The 25285-nt window shown below is 28.2% G+C and overlaps 1 protein-coding gene across 1 annotated transcript in view; it reads left to right on the top strand.

Moving 5' to 3' along the window:
* LOC142320185 (limbic system-associated membrane protein-like) overlaps window positions 1-22838 on the top strand; it is a 507330-nt gene extending 484492 nt beyond the window's left edge. Inside the window, exons 6-10 of the mRNA XM_075357870.1 lie at window positions 1574-1671; window positions 8834-9008; window positions 12157-12284; window positions 12977-13193; window positions 22128-22838. Of these exons, the coding sequence (XP_075213985.1) occupies window positions 1574-1671; window positions 8834-9008; window positions 12157-12284; window positions 12977-13193; window positions 22128-22243 (734 nt within the window). The 3' untranslated portion in view covers window positions 22244-22838. The remainder of the gene's footprint in view (window positions 1-1573; window positions 1672-8833; window positions 9009-12156; window positions 12285-12976; window positions 13194-22127) is intronic.
* Window positions 22839-25285: the final 2447 nt, after the last annotated feature.

The following is a 25285-nucleotide window of genomic DNA, read 5'->3' as shown; positions in this document are numbered from 1 at the left end:
CGCACCCGAATGTAATGTTTTTTTTTTATCTATGTTTGGCTTTAATCTTCATTACGTACAACAATCTGTACCGTTTTTTTTTTTTTTAATTTGTAAAGTAAGTTCCCTTGATGGCTCAGTTTTAAGTTTTTTGGCAGATGGCTTAAGCACAATACCTTCTAAACGGAAAATTTAATGTAGCAGCGACAATTTGAAAATATTGTCGCTGGAATAAAGCTTTACTCCAGTATTAATCATTGATTAACTGGATTAAAGCTTTTAATAACCCATATATTATTACATGATTTCATTCTGGTATTTTAAACATTTTAACGAGAAAATTTATTGGAAAACTTGAGGAAAAATAATTACATATACATTATTTCATCCTATAGAGTCTCGGCCATCCTTGATGCGAACAGTATTTTTCAAATAGCCTGCCTTTTTTGTAGCTACCTGTATTAAAAAAAAGTAAAACAAAATAATGTAAAATAATTTTCCTTTTATTAAATAAAAACGATACTTTCAACCGCTTCTTTTTTTAGTCATTTTTTTTAACTGATACCAAAAAAAATAAATGTTCATTACAAATAAATATTTTTAATTTCCCCCGATTTTATTTTACTGAAATTAAAAGAATTGAAAAAGTTTTATTTTTCAAGTTTTAGTCCGTCTTTTAAAAGTACGTCTTATTATTATTATGTTTGTTTATTTTATTTTGCTTCAACAAGCGAAACAAAATAAGCGAAGAGTGGTTCTTCATTAAGAAGTTTCGGTTTCAACTCCCACTCAGGCTTAAAATTTTTCAAATGTTCAAAATATTTTTTACAACATTCAAAAGTCTTCTAGCTGGGTGAACTAAACATCAAAAAAGTAAAAAAATTAAGAAATAAATAATGAAATAATCTCAAGTTGTACATTCGTTCTTTCTTGAATTCACCCCTCTTCTTAATTTATCTTATTTTCTTTTTATCATTTCATCAGTTACCTTTTACTTACCGTATAAGGTATTATTTAAAAAATGTTATCAGGTTATTGTTAAAATTATCGGGTTAGGTTAAAATTTGTTATACGGATATAATAAAAACGCCGGCCAACTTAAACAATAATGCTTTCCTTTTACTTAATTAAAAGTTGTAAATAATTATTTTTAAATCGTACAGTTTTAATGGAGAATGATAAACCAAAAGGATTAATTTTATATTTAGAATAATTATTTTTAATTTCTAAGAAATAACTAACATCCACATCTTTTGTAACTGAATACTTGTATAATTATTTTAAGATTATATCTTTCACGTTTGGTTACAGTATCTATGAAGTTTTAAATTACAAATAATTAATAAATTATTAAAAAGTAACTTTAGAGTCTTGTAATTAAAATTTACGATACGATTAATTGAAACAATGATTCTCTCTCTTCTCATAAACTTCCCATTTACAAAGTAGTGTAAAACTTAGTCTAAATTTTATCCGTTTTTATAATTTATGTAAATCATGAAAGCAGATTTACATTAATGTTAACTCTCTTACCAGTTTGATGTATAACATTATATTTTATTAAAATGTATTATTTCTATTCGATTGATTGCAGATCCGCCGGAAGTAGAGGTGGAACGTAGCTGGGTGCATTCCGGTGAGGGTTACGAAGCACAGTTAGTTTGTATTGTACACGGAGAACCGCACCCAAATGTAAGTGATTTTAATACATTTATTATTAGTTTCAGTAACATTTTCGTAATTTAAAAGTAATACAAAATCGACAAAATATGATGGTATTTCAAATATAATCATGAGTGTAAATTATTTCATATAGCAACGTAAAACTCATTAAAGTGAGCAAGAATTAACCTTTTATTTTTCTGCGTTTTACAGAATATCATCCAACCGAATTTTTTTAAAAATTATTTCATACAACTGAGATCACTGCGTAATCGTGATCAGATTGTATCTGACATATAATACCAATTTGATTGAGTTAAAACAACTGCAAACTCTGATTAAGGTATTTTAGAGAAAAATACATGTATTTTTTTTATGTAAACAAATTTCATGTGTTTTTAGAGTTCTGGCATTTATTTATTTATTTTTTTCACATATGAAAGTAAATTTTATTTCATTTTTTTTTTAATGTTAAACATTATTACATTAACATTATGAATTACATTATTACTTCGACTATATTATAAGATACAAGTGTAACAGAAAATATCGGATATATACGAATGTACCATAAAGTTCTCTCGAGACTTTCATAACCTATTCTACTCATGAAAATAATGTAAAACTTTTATATAAAGATATGTTCTAAAATATTTCGTTTACGAGTTACGGCTAGTGAAAAATTCTCTCGGATTCCAGCTACCCCGGTGAAATGAGATTGCATTGAAATTTTTAAGACGTAAATTAAGGAGCAGAATTTGCGTTTTATTATTGTTTTTCAGCTGAAAAATCGAATAAAATAGGTCCTAGAACCGTATATGCAGTAGTTTTTTAGAAATCTGGGGTGAAAACCAAAAAAAATTGGGTTAAAAATCCCTGACTTTTATGTTTGGTTTACAATAACTGTTAAATATGTAATAAAGACATAAAACATTTAAATAAAACTTGTAGAAAATTTATTTCTAAACAAAATCGTGTAAGATAAGTTGAATAAAACCAAGAAAAGTTAGAAAAATTAAAGTTTTATTTATATATATTTAAAGTTATTTATATATGATCAGGGTGTAAGGGGTGCTGATGCGTTTCTTAAAGCCTCTCTCACTCTAAAATCAAACTCACCTTCTCGAGAAACAGACCCTCGGTGCACCCTATTTATACTAATGAGGCTATAACGACCGAACAACTCCTGGTGTAAGGAGTTTCCCTTACCAAGTGGTAACAGTCTGTCAAGGGCTGATGACCGGTTAAGGATGGGGCAACCCCTTGTCCCAGGGATGAGAAATTGTCCCTAAAGGCAAAGGAACCAATTACATGATCAACAGCAGGGGGATGCAAAAGGAAATGGGAAACCACAGCATTAATTATCCTATACAGGATTCTCAAGTAGTAATATGGCTTTGTCCAATTCAAAATTTTCCAGAGCTTCAATTCCCCCATTCAGATATTCAGAGGGGAATTTCTTGGATAAAGCTGTAAAGAGTAGACGTCAGAAGGAACTTTTTAGAATAGGAACATGGAATGTAAGAAAACTTTTAAAAGCTGGGAAGTTAGAGGAAGTTAAGATGGTGATGAGGAAATCAGAAATCTTAGGCATCTGCAAAACTAGATGGGCAGGAAACAGAGATTTTGTCTGAAGATTTCAGAGTTGTTCGCAGTGATGGTGCCAGGTCGGGAGGAAATGGAGTTGCAGTAATTTTAAGAGGGAAATAGAAGAACAATGTTTTGAACACATACCACCGTAGTGACAGAGTAATCATGGTTACAATTAAACCTGTTAATTTGTGTGTTATCGTAGTCTACTTACCTACAACTAATAGTAAGGACAAAGAAATGGAGGAAATATATAAACAGATAGGTGATTTAATGAATTTTGTTAAAGACAAGGGTAGTCTAATCATAGTCGGTGATTTCAACATATCACTCAGTGAAAGCAGTAAACAAAAATGGATTGGCAAATTTGGATTAGGAAAGTTGAATGCCAGAGGTGAAAGACTGCTAGATTTCTGTGAACATTATGGAATGAATGTCACTAGCACATGCTTTGAAATGCCCAAAAGAAGAAGGTATACTTGGACAATGCCAAGAGATGGCAGGAGATACCAGATAGACTATATTTTGGTTAAGGATAAATATAAAAACTAAATAAAGTCTAGTCATTCGTACCCTGGATATGACATAGATAGTGGTCATGTCCTTGTGATAGGAAAGTGTGATATTGGATTTTGGAAATACAAAAGAGTTAGGTAGCGTAAATGATGGATAGGAAAACTCAAGGAAGAGGAAATAGTTAAGGAGCTGAAAATAATGACAGATGAGTTGATCAGCAGAGAAGAAGGATGGGAAGGAATGAAAGAAACTATAACAGTAACAGCTAAGGAAATAATAGGGCTAAACAAGTTAGAACCAAGGAAACCATGGATGACCAAAGAAATACTGGACCTCATTGAAGAATGAAAAATGTTAAGAGGAAAAGACCTGGAGAAGTACAAAAGGATAAAGAACATGATTACACAAAACTGGAGACTGGAAAAATAAATGTGGATGCAAGACAGAAATGAGGAGATTCAGAAAGACCTAGAAAGAGGAAAAACTGACAGGGCTTACTCGAGTATAAGTCAATGATGATAAAATCTAGAACAAAAACTAATATGGTAAGGAATGAAAATGGGAATCTTCTCTTTGATTTAGATGATGTAGGTGACAGATGGAAAGAATATATTGAGGAGCTATATGAAGGAAAGGATATTGTTAACAGTAATATGGGAATATCTGGAAGATGAAAATTGGGTAGATAAAGACATGATGGGACCAACTGTATTTAAGGAAGAATTTGTCAACCTAACCTGAATAATGGCAAAGCAACAGGCTCAGATAACATTCCGGTAGAAATGTTAAAAGAATTAGGAGATTCAACAAAGGAGTGTTTGTGTAGGCTTATCAAATGTTGCTATGAAGAGGGAATGATATAGTCGCTAGATTTTATAAATAGCAAAGCTGTAATAATTCCTAATAAGGGAAATGCAATGGAATGCATCAATTACAGAACAATCTCTTTGTTAACCCACACTTCAAAGATAATGCTAAACATTGTTAAAAGCTGAATAAAAGAGAAAATTGAGGCAAATTTGGGAGAAGACTAAACTTCTGACCTTCAGACTTCTGAAGACCTTGCTTTGGGAAGGAAACTAGAGAAGCGATACTAGCGCTGAGAGTGTTATTGGAAAGAAGAATTGGGGTTAATAAGAAAACCTTTTTGACTTTTGTAAACTTAGAAAAAGCCTTTGACAAGGTGGATTGGGAATTGCTATTTTAAACAATAAGGGAAATAAAGCTTGACTGGAAGGGTAGAAGATTAATTCTGAATCTGTATAAAATGCAGAAAACGGAGATTGAAATCAACGGCTTAAAGAAAGAAGCCAAAATAAGAAGGGAAGTCAGGCAAGGTTGCCCACTGTCACCATTTCTGTTTAATTTGTTTATTACAGAAGCTATTGTAGAAATGAAAGAAAAAACAAAAGGAATCAGAATTAATGGAAAATTCATACTTTGTATCTGCTTTGCATATGATATTGTGTTACTGGCGGAATCAGCAAGAGGAATTGAGATTATGTTAGAAACACTATCTAATCTACTAACAAAACTTGAAAATTAATGCTGAGAATTACTAAGTATAAGGAAATGGATCGCTAAAGCATGCCTGGAATGTTCTAACTTATGGGTGTGAAACATGGATGCTTGAGAAAGCAGAAAAAAGAAGATTGGAAGCAGTGGAAATGTAGATTTGAAGGAGAATAACAAAAACAAGCTGGGTGGATAGGAAAAGAAATGATCAAGAGTTAGCAGAAGTGAGTGAGAGGAGGTCCTTGCTAAATGTTATATGAAGAAGAAGAGCGAAATTGATAGGAGATGTAATATGACATGACCAGTTCTTAAAGAAAACCTAGAGGTGCTGAGAGCAACCATCATCAATAATGTTAAAGAAGAGATGGGCCTTGGTTCTTACAATGACTTGAAGAGAGAAGCAGAGATGAGAGTGACATGACTAAATCAACAAGGCATAGCCTTTAGTGAATGATGATGATATACGAGGTGCAACAATAAAGTAATGAGACTGAGTTTTCTTTGCAAGATGTGGCAACCCTGCAGCTTGCGTAGGCACACCATCTTTGACCTTGGTCTATAAGCTACTTTTAGTCTAAGCGGCACATTGATGCAACTGCTCAGTCGTGAGTTGTGCTGTAATAAGTGAACATGTGTTTGTGTCTCTCGTCACAGAAATGAAACCGCAAAATATTGCGCAATGGTATGACATTTATTATTGCGTTAAATCGGGTGAAAACGCGACAACTTATGGTAAGCTTCAGAAGGCTTTTGGAGAGGAGGTTATGTCAAGAGCTCAAGTTTTTCGGTAGCATAAAATTTTTAGTGAAGGCAGAACGAATGTTAAAGATGAAGACCGCAGTGGACGACCATCAACCTCACGGACAGATGTCAATTTGACCAGGGTGCGTGAAATCGTACGATCTGATCGAAGAGTATTCGTGAAAATGATTGCAGAAGAACTCAACATCAATCAAGAAACGGTTCGTCTAATATTAACTGAAGATGTTGGTCTTCAGTTAATATTTATTTAATAAAAATGTGTCCAAAAATCTCACACAACATCGAGAAACACGGAAAAATGTGGCAGCCAATCTGTTAGAGCAAACGGAAATCAATCCAGATTTGTTGAGTCATGTTATCACTGGTGATGAAGGTTGGCTTTTTCAATACGATTCAGAGACAATATGCCAAAGTTCGCAATGGTGCTCAAAGGGATCACCCAGACCAAAAAAAGCTTGCATCTCAAAGTCAAAAGTGAAATACATGCTTGAGTGCTTCTTCTATTCCATGGGAATTGTTCGTAAAGAGTGGGTGCCTCCTGAACAAACAGTTTAACCGATATTTCTACAACGAAATTTTAGAAAGACTTCGTAAACGAGTTCTTCGTGTGCGTGCCAACATTGCTGATAATTGGATTCTGCATCACGATAATGCACCATCCGATACTGCTCTGTCAGTAAAGCAATATTTAACCTCAAAACAAATTTCAGTACTACCACAGCCACCTTATTCACCAGATATCGCTCCGTGCGACTTTTTTCTATTTCCAAGAGTCAAAATGGCGGTCAAGGGACACCATTTTCAAACAACACAAGATGGCCAAAAAACTGTGACGAGGGTCTTAGAGGATATTACAGAAGATGAGTTCCAGAAATATTACCATCAATGGGAGAAGTGCTGGAATAAGTGTGTGCAATCAGAGGGGAACTGCTTTGAAGGAGACAACACTAAACATGACTAAAATGGTAAGCAACATTTTTTTTCACATCAGTCTCATTACTTTATTGTCGCACCTCGTATATGATCTTTTTCCATTATTTTCATGTGTAGAGTAAGTCATTAAAGTCCCAGAAGAACTTTGTGATAAACTCTGTATATCTTTCCTGACTCAATAGTCTGAAATGTCAAGATCTAACAAAACCTCGTTTACAAAAAAATTTGTAATGTATTGATTCGCTTAATAACGTGGAAACTGATTGATATAGAAAACTGAAATTTGCTAGAATAAAAAAAATATATGGAACTCTGAATCTATTATATTTTTGAAAATTCTTTCAAAGGGGTGGATTGATGCAAAGATAAAGGTTGCCATATTTGTATTAAAATACTGGAAGGATAAATTTTTCTTGTCTTTTTATTGCCTTTTTGGTAGTGGTACTATTTTTTTAAGAAATACGACCTCTTCCCTTAAATAAACAAATTCCAATCAGTGTGTTTTTTTTTTATAATTTTATTCTGATTCAGCAGTTAATTATCATTATAAAAATATTTTATTGAATAAATTTGATGTAATTTTTAAAAGGCATGAGGAGGGTAACGAATTTGGTGGCAATTAACATCTCTGATCTGCGTAAACAAGTAAAATTTGATAGGATGGTCTCAATGTATATGTCATTGATACTATTAATTTTTGTTTTCAATCTGCTGATGGCGTTGAGACAAAACATTAGGGTATATTGATAAAAATATCTATTGAACTATGAACAATCCCCATGTTGTGTAACTAAGATTTTTCTGCTAGGGAGTTTCTTTATTTTGTAAAATATTCAGATTTAAGGCACTAAATATTTACCCTTATTCATCCCCTTCCAGATTTGTTAGTATCCCATCAAGGTGTTGTTAGTAGCTTTATCTGTCAACTAGAGTTTTCTAATATTTGACTAATTCATTATTAATGCTCTCACTGGGCCTCATAACCAGATAAATTTATCCTATCTCTTTCTTAACACAGGCTTGGCACTGACTTCAGTGGAGTGTTATATTTTGTCAGAATTGTGTTTAAATTTTCAGTGACACTTTCATTTCCAAATCATTGAAACTTGTTTAAAATGTTTGTAAGTTAATCAACTTACAGTTTAAATATTGCTACAAATATATTTGAGTTGTTCCAAAGAAAAATATTCAGATTCCTGCAACATGAAAATGAAATTTTCCCTCTCCATGATCAAGCAAAATAGGATTTTTCCTACCTATTATAAACTTTGAATTGTACAAAAAAATACTCTAGGGATCTTATTACAAGTATGTTCAAATAATAATTGTAACAAAACAAAAATACCTTCCCTACCACTTCACAGAAAGGTATATAACTGTTTCTTCATATCCATAAATATAGACAAAAGGGATATTTACTTTGCAAGAACACTACTAATTTTAGTATTGACAAAAAGTAATCATCATTTAAAGGCAGTGTGAGTGTGGAATAAATGTAACCGGCTAGTCAACAAATCCAATTGAAATGTTTTAAGAAATGCTCATATTGCACATCTCTCTCCTATTGTCTTCATTTTTAAAATGGTTATTCAGCTTGGCTGTTGCAAGGGTCTTGAAGAACATGCTTGACAAAAACCTTTTCAGTTATGTATTAAAACATATTTAAAAATAATTTTTATTTTGTTAGATCAAAACATTATAGTAACTATAATACAGCTGATGTTAGATTCTCTTGTTAGATGTTGACAGAAAACATTCATGTACACCAGAAACTAATAAGTTTTGAGGAAATTACTGTATTCTTAACATTACTAGTGTATTGTAAGTAATGTTTGTCTATTATTTTATATAATTATATTAATAATTCATTTTTCAGACATTATGGTATCAAGACAGTTTTCTTCTTGAACCAACTGAAAGAAGAACAATGGAAACAAGAGGAAATAAACATACACTTTCAATTAGAAATGTACAAAACTCTGATTTTGGTAACTACAGCTGTGTTGCAGAGAATTCTTTAGGAAAAGCTAAGAAATACATGGAACTTTCTGGTAATTTATTCTGACAAATGTTATATTATATTAAACAGACAATGTGGTAATAAACAGGCCTACATAAACAAATAAATTATTCTAAAATTAATTTTACGTACACAAATATAATGTAACAGTCACATCATGCATAAGAAATATTATTAACCTGAAACAAAATATACGTATAATATTTAAGTACTGTATTAATACATTAAGTAAGAAATACTTTAGATCAAAAGAGAATGTGTATTTATATTATTTATTTCAGTCAGTTCAATACATTTAATTTTATAAATATTTAATAGCAATTTTTGTTAAAGAAAGTATCATATGAAAAAATTTAATGTTTAATTAATTATGCTGTTTCATATTTATCAATGTTTACAGTATACAGAATTAATTGATTGCATGGTTACTCATTAATATTTATTAGGTATATATGCTATGTCTACATAGAAATGTGGTAGTTTTAATCTTTAGAAACAGAGAGGTAATGCAATAAAATTTTACCTTTTTGAGTAATAATGTGTTTAGGAAAATGATGGAAATTATTGGAAAAAGAGTGGAAATTGCATTATGCGCAACTGGAAATCAAATAAAAAAATCAGTAGCAAAACCAAATTCTGAAGATAGAATTATTTAATTAATTAATTAATTGTATTTACTGAGAACCTATCTGCAATACAGATGGGAAAAACAAACATTAAAATTAATAAATCAATATTTATACAAATGAGCACATTAAATATTTAAAAATGTTTACTGCAAGACTTTCACTATTATATTATTAAGAAGAAATATTTTAAAAAATGTAAGGTTATTACCTTACATTTTACACAAACAGATACGTACTCCATTATTTACCAGATCAAAACTGATGATTTCTACCAAGATTTAAAACAAATGATTGATTTTTTTTTACTTCAGATTCTGCAGCTGGTAATGTATGTGTATGGTTTGAATAGAATAAATGAAAAGGTTTTGGGTAAGATCAAAGATGAATTGTATGGTGAGAAAATGAGAGAATTTATTGGTTTGGGATTAAAAATGTATGCTGCTGTTGTTCAGGATGATAAGAAGAAAAAATTATACGTTAAAAGCCAAAAAAAGTTAAAAAATTAAATAAGATTATAAGGACTGTAAGAATGTAACCTCAAGAAACAAGAAATAATGAAACATACAAACTTAATTAGAAGTTTCAGTCAAGGCCTTTATTTATTGTATAAAATAATAAGAAAGCCTTATCACTTAGTGATGACAAGAAATGTCTACAAGGAGCTGGAATAAGTACATTACCTTGAGGGCACTACAGAGTGGCATAAGGTTAAATAAATATATAAAGGAGTTGCAATAATATATTAGTTTTTTAAGTTTTGCTTTAAAACACTTTTGTCTTTTAAAATTTTGGTGATACTAGACTTGTGGTATAAATAGAGACAAAAATATTCTTGTAATATTTTATTAGTTGGTTAAATTTTTACAATAAATAGAAACTCTCATGCTTTAAATTTTCTATTTAAACCTTACATTTGGTGTGACAAGTAGTATCACGGTAAATAAAATTAAAAAAATAAACTTTTATCCTTAACTTTTAGAATAAATAGATGTAAAAATGTTTTTATAAAATTTTGAATTCAGCTCTCATATTTCTGCAATTTTTCAATTAAAATTAAAATAAGGAATTGTTAAATTTGATGTTTAAAATATTTTTGAGTAAGCAATTGTTCAGGTTCATTTTGGAAGGTTTTTCAGTTTTGTTAGTTGTTAAGGGTATTTGTTTTTCTAATTTTAAAATTATTTATTTGCAAAGGTTATTTAGATTAAAAGTTAAGGGAATATAGGTACAAAGTAGATTTTGGAAAGGTGGATCTGGAGTGAGAAATTTAAAAGAAAAAAATTATATAAAATTATCATGTGGTCTGAAAATGGCATTATCATACTACTAATGAATGCGCGCGCACGCACACACACAGAGAGAGAGAGACCGAGAGAGATTCAAGTGTTTTATTCCCCTCTATTTACAACACCATCTGCAAATATTGTATATGAAGAGAAATGTAGTTGTAAACACTTAGTGTATGTTATTAGTAAGGGGATGCTTTTATTCAATAAAGTTGTTGGAATACAAGAAATTATTATTTAAATACTTATCATAATAAAATAGAACTATGTTTACAGAAATTGTGGTGTGTATTATGAGTGATCGTGTGATATTTTGACTTTTAATATATTTTCTATAATTTCATCTGGTGAAATAGACATTTAATTATTTACATAATTGCTTGAATAATGTGCACAAACATTGTTATTTTTTTATTAATTTTTTTTTTTTGTCTATTTAATAATTTATTTTTGTGGCTGTTGTGGTATATAACTTCAGAATTATAATTTAATAAATTCTTTCATTTGTGGGGTTCCTTTACAATTCTTATTTTAATTTCTGTTTTTCAGTTTGCCTCCCCTTAAAAAATTGAAATTTTTTTAGAACACATTTTTTAGATCATTCTAACCTAAATTGTAATTTACTTTGAAGAAAAAAACAGATTTATAGATTTTTTCTGTGATCGTTTTTTCTAATAGAAAGAAATTTATAAGGGGGTTAATCTTTTTTATTAATGTTGGTTAATTCCTTAACAAATTTTAGCTTTAAAATATTGTTTTACATAATCATTACTTACTCAATATTCATACATTGTGTTTTTGTGTGTGTATGATATATATTTTTTTTTTTTAGTGTATCATTACTTTCGTGTAATAATTTAAATATACTTTATGAAATATTTATGAAAATTCATACTTTAGTATAAGATGGTAATCTGCAGTCAAACAAATTATTTGCAAATTAATTTATATTTAATCTTGAACTAGAATTACGAGTGTTTTTTGTTTTTTTTTTTCATTTAATCCAAAACAGAAAGAATATTCATAGGTTCAATTCAGTTAATTCATTAAAAAAAATAAAGGTAATGTATTATACAAACATATTATCAGTTTTATTTATTTAATTAATCTTATCTCTAACTAATTTTTTTATATTTAAGAAATTTTAAGATACTGTATATTTATGAAATTATTCTCTAGAATTATTATATATATAATTAATATATAGAGATATATATAAAATATATCTCTAGAAATATTAATAAATTTTCTTGTTATTTCTCAGGGAGACCAAGTCCAGCCCAGTTTAGTAGTTTACCATACAGTCGATCAAGGGAGAGTTATAACTTAACTTGGCAACTTGAAAGTTACCCACCATTAGAAGAAGTTCGTCTTCTTTACAGGAAGCTCATGGTGAGAATATATTTAGATATTACTGTATTTATTTTTATATTCTAATAAATAGATTGATTAAAAACAAATTTTTCTCTAACATTATTTAAATTATGTTTCTTCTATGTGATGTGAAATATTTAGGTAATAGTTCAGTTACGATTAGAATTTCTATATTTTTAATTACTTTTGAAAACTATAATTTATAGAAATACAACCAGACATAGAAATGTTTCTAAAGCTTATTTCTACTCATATTTGTTTTATTAAAAAAAAAAGAATGTTATAATTATGGATTTGGCTCTAATTAGAAAAGTATTTTAAAATAGATATACCAAACTAACAATTTCATTACTTTAAATGATGATGCAGTTACTTCGCTTTATATAGATAGGTTATAAAAGCATAAAAAATGAATAACTTTTATATATAATTTTTTTTTTAAATTAATCTAACAGTTGCAAATCTGTATTAATTCAATGAATGTATCAACAAGTGATTATTATACTTCCAAAGAATAATTCTTAGGAACATGTCAGTGGAGAAGTTGACTTAAAATATCAGCTTTTCTGTGCAGTATTATGTAATAAATAAAGTTTAATTATTTTTTTATAAAATTTAATATACCAAATAATATTGTTGATACAAAAGTTTTATTTAATTTTTTATATAATGATATTTATAACCTACTGGTATTTTTTTATTTATTACAGATAAATGAAACACCACACACTCCAGGAAATTGGCATGATGTAATTCTGAAACCATCTAATGGTGAAACATTTGCTCATACTATGTCTTATGACATACGTGGTCTTGAACCAGGGTCAAGTTATGAAGCTATTGTTCAAGCAAAAAATCGTTACGGGTGGAACGAAGTTTCCGAATCAATGCAGTTTTATACTAGAGGACCCAGTGAGGAAAGTTATGGTAAGTGTTAAAAAATTGTTGAACATAGACTGTTAACTATAATAATAAAATTAAGTAAATTACACTTTATGTTGTAACAAACAAATTATAAAAATTAAATTGTACCATAAAAATGTATTCAGCTCCTTAAAATATGTGCAAGTCTCTAGTTCCCTAATTTTCCTGATGTAAATCTGTTTTATTCATTTAAATTTATTAATCAGTATTAAAAATCAAATTAAATTTCCACTGAAATCTATGTAGAACAAAATCTACTTTATTTTAATCATGATTGTGAGTGATTTACTGAATTTTCAGTATCGTTGAATATATTATCTAGGAATCACAAAGTAGTGATAGTTAAAATTCTTGTTAATTCTATAGCATGATGACTTTTATAATTACAATAACTAGACTTAATTATGGTTTTTAAATAAATTTCTGATTCCCTGTATCATTAGATTCATGACATTTCTTAAACATAAATTACAATTTGTTTTTGGTGATGGCGCTTATGTTTTGATATAATCTTTCTTTGTACAGTGATTTTAAAAAGTGAAACTTTCAGCCAACATCATAGTTAATATCATTCTTTATTTTTACATCTTAATAATATAGAAGACTGTACATAAAAGAAACTTAAGAGAAAAACATAGTAGAAGAATTTTTTTTCTGAATATTATATCTTAAATCTGTTATATATATTTATAATTGTTGAATGAGTTTTATATGTGTTCTTAAAATAAGCATGGGATTTTAAATGGTTATAGCTTTGGAACAAAGCATTTTGATGAACTGTGCATGTTAAATGAAAGAGAAACACTACAAGTTTATGTCGGTGAAAGTTAGCGCATGCGCATTGTGTTTCCACTACACGCAAGCAGTATGTGTATGTTAGTCAATGTTAGTCCTGTGCACGTTAGTGCAGAGGAAGGTTCAATGTGTGTTGTAGCTTGATATGTTTTTGAGTCAGTTACATGAGTAAGTATGAATATTGTCATGTGTATAAAAAAGACCCCCCCATTTGAAAATAACATTCGGCAATGGAATAAACAACTCAAAATAACAGGCCTGGCCCCCTTGGTCACTAGACCTTAACCCAATGGATTTCAATTTTTGGGGTTATGTAAAAACACAAGTGTATTCAAGTGTATTTCAAGTTTGAAATCTGGACCATTTAAAAGAAAAGATCACAAGCTGTTTCTTCCATCACATCAGATGTTCTTTTCATGTATGGCAAGAGGCTGAATATCATATTGATATCTTTGTGTGAGTGTGTGTGCGCGCGCAAGTGTGTGTGTAAGAGACTTGGTGTATTAGTACAAGTAAATAAATTTAATTCATTTAGTAATAATAAAAAAAAAACAACACAGAAACAGACATCATTTAGAAATAGAAAATAATAATAAAATAAATTCCACATGGATACAAAATTAATGAAAAAATATATGAGCAATGAAGTTATTAAAAATATCACCAGAATAACCATTCAAATTATAATTTCAATCAATAAACTGTCAGTCCATATCCACATCATTACAAAATTACAGCATACTTCAATATATTACTTAGAAAATTATTTTATAAAATTGATAATATATATTTCATTACAGATTTTAATAAATTTTCAATGGAACATTTTGATTATATATTAATTATTCACTTATTAGATAATAAAATGGTTGAATACTTTCAAGTAAAACTATAATTTAAAAGAGATTAATAAGAAAAAATGTGTTAATAATGCTAAAAAACCATAAATAGTTGAAAATATATAATCTATACAAAAAAATATCGTTTATTATATATATATATATATATACATATACCAAATTTGCATAGCAATCTCTCCGAAGATGATTTTATAGCCAAAATAATAAATATGTTCATATAAATATAGTTCAGAAAATGGTTCGTTAGCAAGTTTCAGTTTGCGAAAAATGTAGCTCTGCTTTCTGCTCCCTCTGTGAAATTAAACAGTACTACAATTCTTGAGGCATAAATCGAGGGGGTGAATTTGATACTGCCGTAAGGCAGTACAACTTACTGTGAAAAAATAATAAGTTGATTTAAAACCCATAACATAATGTATAATAATATTAAATAAAAATTTGAGAAGTTTAACTTTAATTAGAAACAAAACACACAAACTGGATCAGAAAAATGATATGATTTTAAACAGAACAATTTTCATTAATGTTTGAACAGCATCTAATTTTAATAGACTTTATTAACATTAATTTTCTCAGAATTAAATTATTTTCCAAGGTAACTAGAAACTTTTATTTGTTTATTGGTAAAATAACAAAAATTTTTATTCCAAACTTAAAAAAGTGTCTTTTCTGTTCAAAACTTTTCATGTTTTACCCCGTTTTTCTTAAAACCTAAGTAAGGTAGAAGTCTGGGACCCCATTTATTCTATTTCTTAAATCAAAAACCATAAGGAAGCACCAAATTTACTTTACAATTTGTGCCCCAAGAATTTTACTTAGGTTTAATTTTACAGAGGAAGCAGAAAGCAGGACTAAATGTTTCATGAGCCAAAACTCGCTAAAAAATAGTTTTTTGATCTGTGTTTATATGAACTTTTCATTTTATTTTTGGGTATAGAATCATCTCCAGAGAGATTGCCATGCAATTTGGAATCAATCTGTGTATATATATATATACACAATATATATATATATATATATATATATATATATATATTTATGACAAATCAAAACTTAAATGTAAAAAATTAAAATCATGAAAGAATGGTAATGTAGAGCACATACAAGCAATTAAAAAATGAATATAAAAGAAGAAAAACATAAGTATGAATAAAGTCTCATATAAAATAATATTAAATTTAATATGAAATAATTAAAATCAGACAGAAAATTGAAATACCTCATTTAAATGCTCATTTGGATTTGTAGAGAGATAAAATTATAAGTAAATATGTTCAATTTAAAATGACGTTTTAATCAAAATGCTGCACTTTATTTAACATTTTGCATTAATAAAATTTAGTTTTAATGAGTGACTGAAGAGCATCAGAAATTTTAAAATAATAATTAAAACAAGCCTGATGCTAGTGGATTCACATTCAGGGATGAACACTTATTCCAGAATTATCCATCACAACTCACCAATGTAGTAGTATTTGATAAATCATCTTTCAGCAAACTTAGTCATTTTACAGCCAGATTGCTTTCTTTTTTCTCACTTTAGTATATGCACTGCCAAAGCAAGTACGACTGGCAAAGGCTGAAACCACAATTAAGCATATAAATAGCCCTGGAAGGTGTCTTCGTCTCTAAATGCCAGGGAGGACTTGGCTCATCTATGCTGTTCCTAGCCACCCCACCTCCAGCAGCCAGGACTCAGTCTTTTCTGCCTGTCTCAAACATCCAGATTACTTAATGATAGTTCATGTTACTGAGGAATACTGGGCTACTCTTATAATGTGTACTGAATGCTAATTATTGATACAATTTATTACTGAGACATAGCATAAAGCTAATACTTAAGTTTCTGTCAAAAATGCTAATTAATTTCTATGTACATCACAAAAACCAGATAATTTTTTTTTCAATATGACTCGCTTTCAAAATGAAAATTATGCTATTACAAAATAGAGTTAGACTATTGCATCTATTACAAAACTATTACAAAATAGTTACAATTCAGAGTTATTATATAGCTTCTTTATCAGTTACAAGTAACTTCAATAACTGGCAGAAATCTATTCTAAAAAGATCTTCTGCAAGCTCACAACTCAATGTATTATAAAAGAAAATTATTTCTTAAAAAAAATAACATGTTCACTGATACTTAGAAATGTATGATTCTTTAAGGATTGAAGGACAACATTTGTTAAATATTTACTATAATTTATATTAATATTTATAATCATAATAAGTAAATAGTAAAACTAAGCCAATCTCAAACAGAATATACTGGAAAATTCCCTGTTAAAATTTTAATAAGCCAGTGAGCCCATTGGTTCTACTACCACTCTTTCTGAGAAAAAGTGATGTTTCATTATGTCACTAATTTTGATTGTATTAATTAACTACAAATAACTTCACCGATCTGCATGATAAAACATGGTTAAAGATTTAAAAATAAAAAATAAATTTCAGTGATTTATTTTTTAATTTTTAAAATATCAAAATTATAAAATCTTTTAAGAAAGGGGAAAAATGAATTACATTAAACTGATTATTTTTTAAACACTAATCTAATATGATAATGCTTTTCATGACTTATTATTTATTTCAATTTTACTTTTTGCCCAAGTTAACTCAACATAGACTAGTTAGGATATTTAAAACTATAGATCAAATGTGGTTGGCTACAGATAGGATAACATTTTAATAAGCTTTGATTTCAGTAAAAATAATTCATTTAGTCATTTGAAATGAAACAGCAGTTCATTATTTTACAAAAAATATGTACATAAATCTTAATTATGTAATATAGACTTATTAACCTGATGTAAATTTTCTTGATTAAAATTAAACTAAATAATTTTTATGGTATGTAGATTACATATAATTATTGTAACTTTATGCAATCATAAATATGTACAATGTTAAAAAGAATCATACTTGAAATAATAATTTATATTTCATTTCTACTAAGGAGTATTTATCATACCAGAACATGAAATTCTAAGTAAAATGAACATTACATAAAGTAAGTTAATAGAATATTTGCATAACTCTTGGCAGAGTACACAAACTTCACGTTTCAGTTTAAACAGTTTGATACAGATAATTATTCGATCAGACTTCTGAATAAGTAGTACTTGTTCTCAACAGTACACAACACAAATTCATTCTAAACAATAATTTAACTACAGGTAGTGGTTATTAATTATGCAGTTCACTTATCTGTCAAGTTAAACAAGAATCTGTTCTCATTCTTGCCTCCAACAGAGGGTATGAGAAGAGTGATAATGTAATAATGGGATGGGTATCTACCGTGATGAATAATAGTATTGTTTATATCTCAAAATTTAAACCTGAAGAATGTATTTTAAATTATCAAAATGAACATTTATGGAATACTTGTTTTATTTAAATAGATGTATTTATCATTAATTACTACTTCTGTACAATATTATTTATTATAATTAATTAAGACAATAACCTAGATTTAGAATACTAGATTTGGTGAATATCTTTATAAACGCATGAGCCTGAGAAAGTTTTGACTTGGTAAAATGAATATTAACAACTGTCATCAGTTTTTACAATAATGTTCACAAATCAATTTTTCCCTTGACTGTTGATTTCATGATTGATTGGAAAATAAAAACCTAACTTGGTTAGTTATTTAAATAACTAATACATACACATAGGTTAGTTTAATTTATAAATGAAATTATTTTATTAATGCTGATGATACTGTATACTGCATTTTAAAAATTTTTACATAGAAAGAAAATCCATGCTTGTATGATCTAGCTAAAGTAATTTATTTTATTAAAATGTTAATATATAATCTTAAAACTTAACAAAGAAACAATTTTTAAATACTGTTGATATATTTTTTTTCATGAAATGAATACATTGACTATAATAACTATGTTTTTTTTTTTTTTTAAATAATTCATAATATAAGTAAAATATTAATCCCATGGATTCTACTTATCAAATTTGAACCAACAAATATCTTGCAAAATAGTACATCTTTTGTAAATCATTGGCCTTACAGGAACATTCTCAAAACTTTTACCTTTACAGTGCGCATGTGCACACACATGCATACACAAAAGCCCTACTTACCACTTCATTCCATCTAGTGTTTCCCTAGATGTCTAAAATAGATGTTAGTGCAACAGCCAAATAGATTGTAATGACTAAGAATTCTGTTAGAATCCTGACATCCACCACAGATTGTTGTACCCTCTCACATTGTTACAGATTACATTTAAAGAAAAAGGATAATAGTATTGATTTATTGATTTCTCGCTCATTACAGATGACTTTATCATTTTAAGGTAATTAATTATCACTGTAGCGTTCAAAATCACAGTAAAAATATTTTATGTTTTTAATAGCATGAATGCCTCTGACCTTTCCAAATAATCAGTTTTAATACGTGGGATTCATTTAGGAACACTGTGTTAGTAGATGGCATCTGTCTTAATGTGACCTACTGGATTTAGAGATATTATGGGACAGAAAATTTGAAACAAAAAAACAATTTTTTTTAAACAGACATCCTCATTAAAAAAAAATAAAAACAAAAAAAAAATATCAAAAATAATTTTCTGTTATTCCAATATGTACTTACTGATTATAATTATCTTGTGAACAGCTGGTCTATAGATTGTAATGAAGAGAAACAGTAATTTACAAAATACTTGAGCAGTGTTAAATTACAATATAAAACATAATAAAAATTAAAGTTAAAATACTACAATAAAAATGGATGTCTATAAAGCTGAGCTTAAAATTTAATAAATTGCTTAAAGTTCATATCTTGTAGCATGTAGAAGAAAGAAAAGTTTACCCTAAGTTCACTGTAGTTTTGTCACTTATCCATAATAGTTTCATTACTTTCAACATTTCAGCTTCACTCAACCCCAACATTTATAAAATACAATAAAACTGAAAATATCATATGTAGTAATTATTATCAAACACAAGATCTAATGTTGAAGAATCCAGATAACTGATCATCATATCTGACCTGGAAAAAGATAAGATCAGACATTGCCTGTTTAGATAGTTCCGCAAAGCCAGGTAGAAGGGTTGAATAAAGCTGTATGTCAGCTTGTGGAGCAGACAAGGCAGCCAGACCTTGTCAAAGACCTGCTGAACATCCAAAATGGCCGCCAAACAGAAATTCTTCTCTTCTAGGCACTTGGTGATGACATTGACAAGTCTTTGCATTTGTTCAATGGCAGAATGTACACTTCTGAATCAAAATTGATGATCTGGAATAACTTTTTCCCTGCTCCAATCTTGACCTCAGTCTTCGAAAAAACAGTTTCTCAAATAACTTTGATAGAATCATTAAAAGGCTTACTGGTCTGTAGGGAGACATGTTGTGCACAGGTTCAGCTGGTTTCAAAATCATCACTTCTTGAGACACATGCCTGTTCCATTCTGATGGGAAGTACAATCTTCAAAGGATGTCATTGAAAAGGTATATAATATACTTGATGGCCTTGAATAGGGGCATAAGTATCATTTTATGATTCATCAAGCCAAAATCTGGAGCTTTCTTTGACAGTTCCCTTTGTTTGACTACCTGTCATACTCATTTCATTGAAATGTGTCTAATTGATAGGCTTAAAGGCATTGGGCTGTCCAAGAAGCCAATTATTTCCCTGTCATTAGGACTACCTTAGTTGTATGGGAGAAAAGTTTTGCTAAGATGTGTAGCAAACAGGTCGGCTTTTCCCTGTTGCTCCTGACCCATGACCTATCAGATACTTTCAATGGAGGGAACGTTGGCATAGATTGTTGAAAATCCATTGTGGCTTTCAATAAAGTCATTCATCTCTGAGTATCTCTGAGTATTCCTTCCTTCCTTCTGAGTATTGCCACTTCCTTCTGAGTCCACCTCCTTGTTTTAATTAGATCCTTCATCTCTCTCAGACTGTTGGTGTCTCCCCTCCCCTCATATTTTTCCTAAGGTGTTGATCACCACGTTTCCTCTTGCATGATTAAGATCAAATAGTACAATTCATAATTGATGTCATCAGATTTTAATTTAAATGTCACTGGTTCAATCAGTTCTGCTTCAAACCAGTCTCAATATGAGTCCCAGTCATTTCTGTTATTATGAAAGCTAGACGAATTCTTCTTTCTTATCACCATCATACTTAAGATTCTAGCATCCTGAAAACAAAAAAATTACATATCAAATGTACCTTTACATAAGCATGCACCTAAGCATAAGCATTAAATAAGCATACACCTTTGAAAACTAACTAAAAATAAGTCTCAGGATTCAGGGCCATTATTTTTAACACATCATTTTACTTAAACCATGTTCTTCTTTTATCCCAGTTTTGTATAATAAAAAAAAGAAGATTACCAACCCTTCTTTAGATTAAAAGTAAATCATCTAATGAATTTCTCAAATCCTATTTTTAGTTTTGAGGTATCTTATAATATCAAATATTAATTAGGTTCTACAACCTCAATTATCTGATTCACATACTCTAATCTTTACTTTCCATAACATTTTTAGACTTTAAACTCATTTCTAGTATTTGTAAGTACTCAACTTTTATAGCTATATGGAATCTATTTGCTTTTTTATCCAAGGGACTTTGGTAAAGGTGTGCCACCATTTTTGCCATTTAATGACTAATAAAACAAATTATAATAAAACTAATGCTCATAATAACATCATTAATTAATAACACTGAATTAAAAAAAATTCAGTTAACAATTTCTGTCTTGTACTTTTATAAGTTATAGTTGCAGAGGGAACTGCAATCAATTAGAAGTATAAAAAATGGATAAGAATAAAAGTTAGTGATTTAAATATTGCAGATCCATTTAAAAGTATGATGAAAAATCCTGAAAGTCTGAAACAGTATAAATTTGTTATTAATTGTTATACCGTATTGTTACACTGTATTATATTACTGTGTTATTATACTTTATTACTGTATTGTTATACTGTATTAATTTGTTTTGAGAAATAGTCAAAATAAGGAATTTTGAAGCTTAACTTTAAAACTAGGCTTTTCTATAACATTTACCAAAAGCCCTCTCAAATAAAACTGTTGATAGCCTTTAAATATTTTTTAAACCTAGAACAAAACAGGCTAAATTTTCATGCATATGTGTTAAAAATACATTACAACAGAACAGTAATGAAGTTTAAACATGCAAAGACATCTTGACATAATGAAAAATATATGTGCTAAATCTAATTAAATTGTCTCATAATTAATAAATGTAAACATTTTTAATTGATTAATTTTTTTTACAGATTACCCATCTGAACCTCATGTAGATATGGAACTAGTTGCATCCAGCTCATGGAGTTTTTCACAGTCATCATTTCTTGTTGTCATATTTACAGTTACCCTCAACCAGTTGACATAGATTAAGAACACACTATTTTTTTTTTTTTATACATTAAATTCTGTGTTTAGAATTGGTAATAAGAATAAGATATGTGATCTTAATTATTTACAATAAAATGAACAGGAAGCAGTCTTCTTTGTGTTTTTTTTTCTTAATTCAGTGTAAAATTTTAATCATATATTGCTGGAATAAACTATATACGTATTTATAAATATAAAACCAAAAGCACAGTGACTAATGTAAAAAAAAAATTGTGATATTCTTTATGTGGTTAATCTTATTAAATATTACATAACAGTTTGTGGACTTATAGAAATAATGTAATTATTTTTTTTAATGGTTAAAAAAAGACTGAGTGGACTTGGTGATGTAGAATAACTACATTACAAAAAGAAAATTATTTAGGTTTTAGTTCATAGAAACTATTAAAAATTATTTTTACCTCTACTGTAAAAATGTGTTTAAAAGATTATTTTTAATTATTATATATTGAAGTTTTTCAATTTTACAGTTGTCAAGAAAATGTAATCAACTGTAGTAATAATGTTAATCCATAACACATAAAAAAGATTAATTATGTACTAATTATTAGAATACTTACATGTATTATGATTCGGATCTAAGTCATATATTTTTCCTTTTGTAATTGAATGTGCACATGTTGTTTATAAGTTTTTGTAATATAGTAAATATTCTTAATGATTAAAATACTAGTTAAAATTACAGTTAGAGTATTAATGATTGGTTACAAATATTAACATAAATACTTAAAAATTAATTAATTACAAAGTTAAGAAAATGTTGCTAATATTTTGTTTTAAAGAATAAGAAAAAAATTTGTTTCTCATTGAAGAATACTTTTTTTATATCTAATAACATTTTTTGTTGTAAAATATAAAAAAATATGCTTTTTTCAATAATTACTTTAAAGAATGAAAACCAATAGCAATCAAATTATATTAAATTTTTATCATTTATATTTGATACTTTTTCAAAACCAAATTCTTGAAAAGAAAGTAAGATTGATTTCATTTTCATTAAACCATTATTGCTGAATTTCCAGCAGTTTATTTTTCGACAAAAAAAAGACTGATTATTTATTTCAGCTTGTTAACAAGAAATGAATAAAATCAGATAATAGCAGAATTCTATTTACAAATTGTTAAGCAAAGAAACATTTATTAAATAAAATTACTTTACTGAAAAATCAAAAAGAGAAAGAAAAAGATAATTTCTTTTCATAGTATTTTAAGTTTGGTTCAATTTGTCAATGAAAAGTTTAACTGCTGACTATTTTGATTACAAATTAGCAAATTTAGAATTGTTAGTCAAATAAGCTTAGCTCTTCCTGCATAATACTATGCCATGGAATAATTTGGTCAGTAAAATATGTATATTATCAGTTAAAATGTGGAAAATAAATTTTATATATGAATAACTGATAAAATTTATTGTCATAATTAATTATTAAATACAAATGTAGTCAACAAGATATCTGAAGTACAGATATTTCAGTAAACAACATATGTTTAACTTTTTACATATTATTAGATTTTCAGATTTCATGGGAAAAATAAAATTTTGTGTTAACTAATTTTATTAACACGATAAAGGTCACGTGACATATTTTCAAATCACACTTTATTACTTGTGGGATGCATGAACCACGCTATATATTAACATTTATTTCTCAACTATTACGTGTTATAGCACCTAATAATATTGTTTCAGTATAAAAAATTATTATTTCATTATAAGTAATGCACATTCAATTCTTAGAGAATTGCTGAGTTGGTTTAGCCTAGTTTTATTAATATGCACTCTTCTATGAATCAATATTTTTCATGAAATAGTACAAAACATGTAATTTTTTTACCTTATTTTTCTATTAAATATTACTGTTATTATTTTGATATTTATTCATTATAATTGTTTTTATATTACACTAGTTCATTTAAATTTTGGCACAGTTACAAGTAAATTTTTTGTCTGACAATGAATATATCTTACATACCAATTTATGGAAATACTTAGTGAAATTAAGTTATGAAACCATAAATTATTTTACTGTGTTATATTTTAGCATTTAACAATAAGTTAATTGTAAATTTCTACAGAGAAGTCATTACACTACATAATTCATGTGCAACATAAATGCCACATACCTTGCAACAAAGAAATCATTCTTGTAAGCCATTGATACAGAAATTTGTCATATTTTATAGTAAAAATGATGTAAAAAGATCTTTCTCTATGAAATAAGTAAAGTGAAGAGTTACATGAATAGTTTAAATTTAAAATAAGCAATTATGTTGTCCTGAATGAAAAATGTTTGAAAATATTTCAAGATAAACAAATATTCCATCAACTTGTTAAACCACTTCTAATATAAAGATTATGTTTAATGAGCCTACATAGCTAATAGTTCAAGATTTAGTTTAAAAAAAATATTGTGTTAAGTATGTAGCGAATTATTATTATCAACATTTAAAATTAGAAATAAAACTAACGAGCAAGATAACTGTTTTAAAACAAAGAAATTAAAAAAAATTAGAGTTGGGTGTTTTATAAATAATCAACAAGGAATTGAGGTTGCTATTACTTTAGTGATATCATATGATAGATCTTAATAATAACTTATAATTGATTTTGTAATCTATTGTTCAATGCATTTTTTTTAAACTAACTTAATTTAGCAATGATGGATTAATCAGGACAATTAAGTCCTGTAAATGGTAGATTTAATGCATCTTTTGTAACAAATAATTAATTGGTACAATGAAGAATAAAACTCAATGAATAAATTATTTTAAAGATCCTGGGTTCATGATTCAATTAAAGTACAGCTCTTAAAATTGAATACCAAATATTAATATATAATAATTAACAGTTACCTCTTCTTTCAAAGATAATTCACCATGAAGTGACTGGAGTAATTTACATGCATCATTATCAGCTTAAATTTGAGTACAATTAAGAATTAATAAGACAAGTGCTACGGCCTTTGACTGTTCAAGCAGCTAAAATAAATAGCTAATCCATTTCAGTTATACAGGTTAA

This window comes from Lycorma delicatula, chromosome 2 (assembly GCF_047948215.1).
Source record: "Lycorma delicatula isolate Av1 chromosome 2, ASM4794821v1, whole genome shotgun sequence".
Lineage (NCBI taxonomy): Eukaryota > Metazoa > Arthropoda > Insecta > Hemiptera > Fulgoridae > Lycorma > Lycorma delicatula.
Note: the sequence above shows the minus strand (reverse complement) of the source record. Positions and strands in the feature narration are given on the sequence as shown.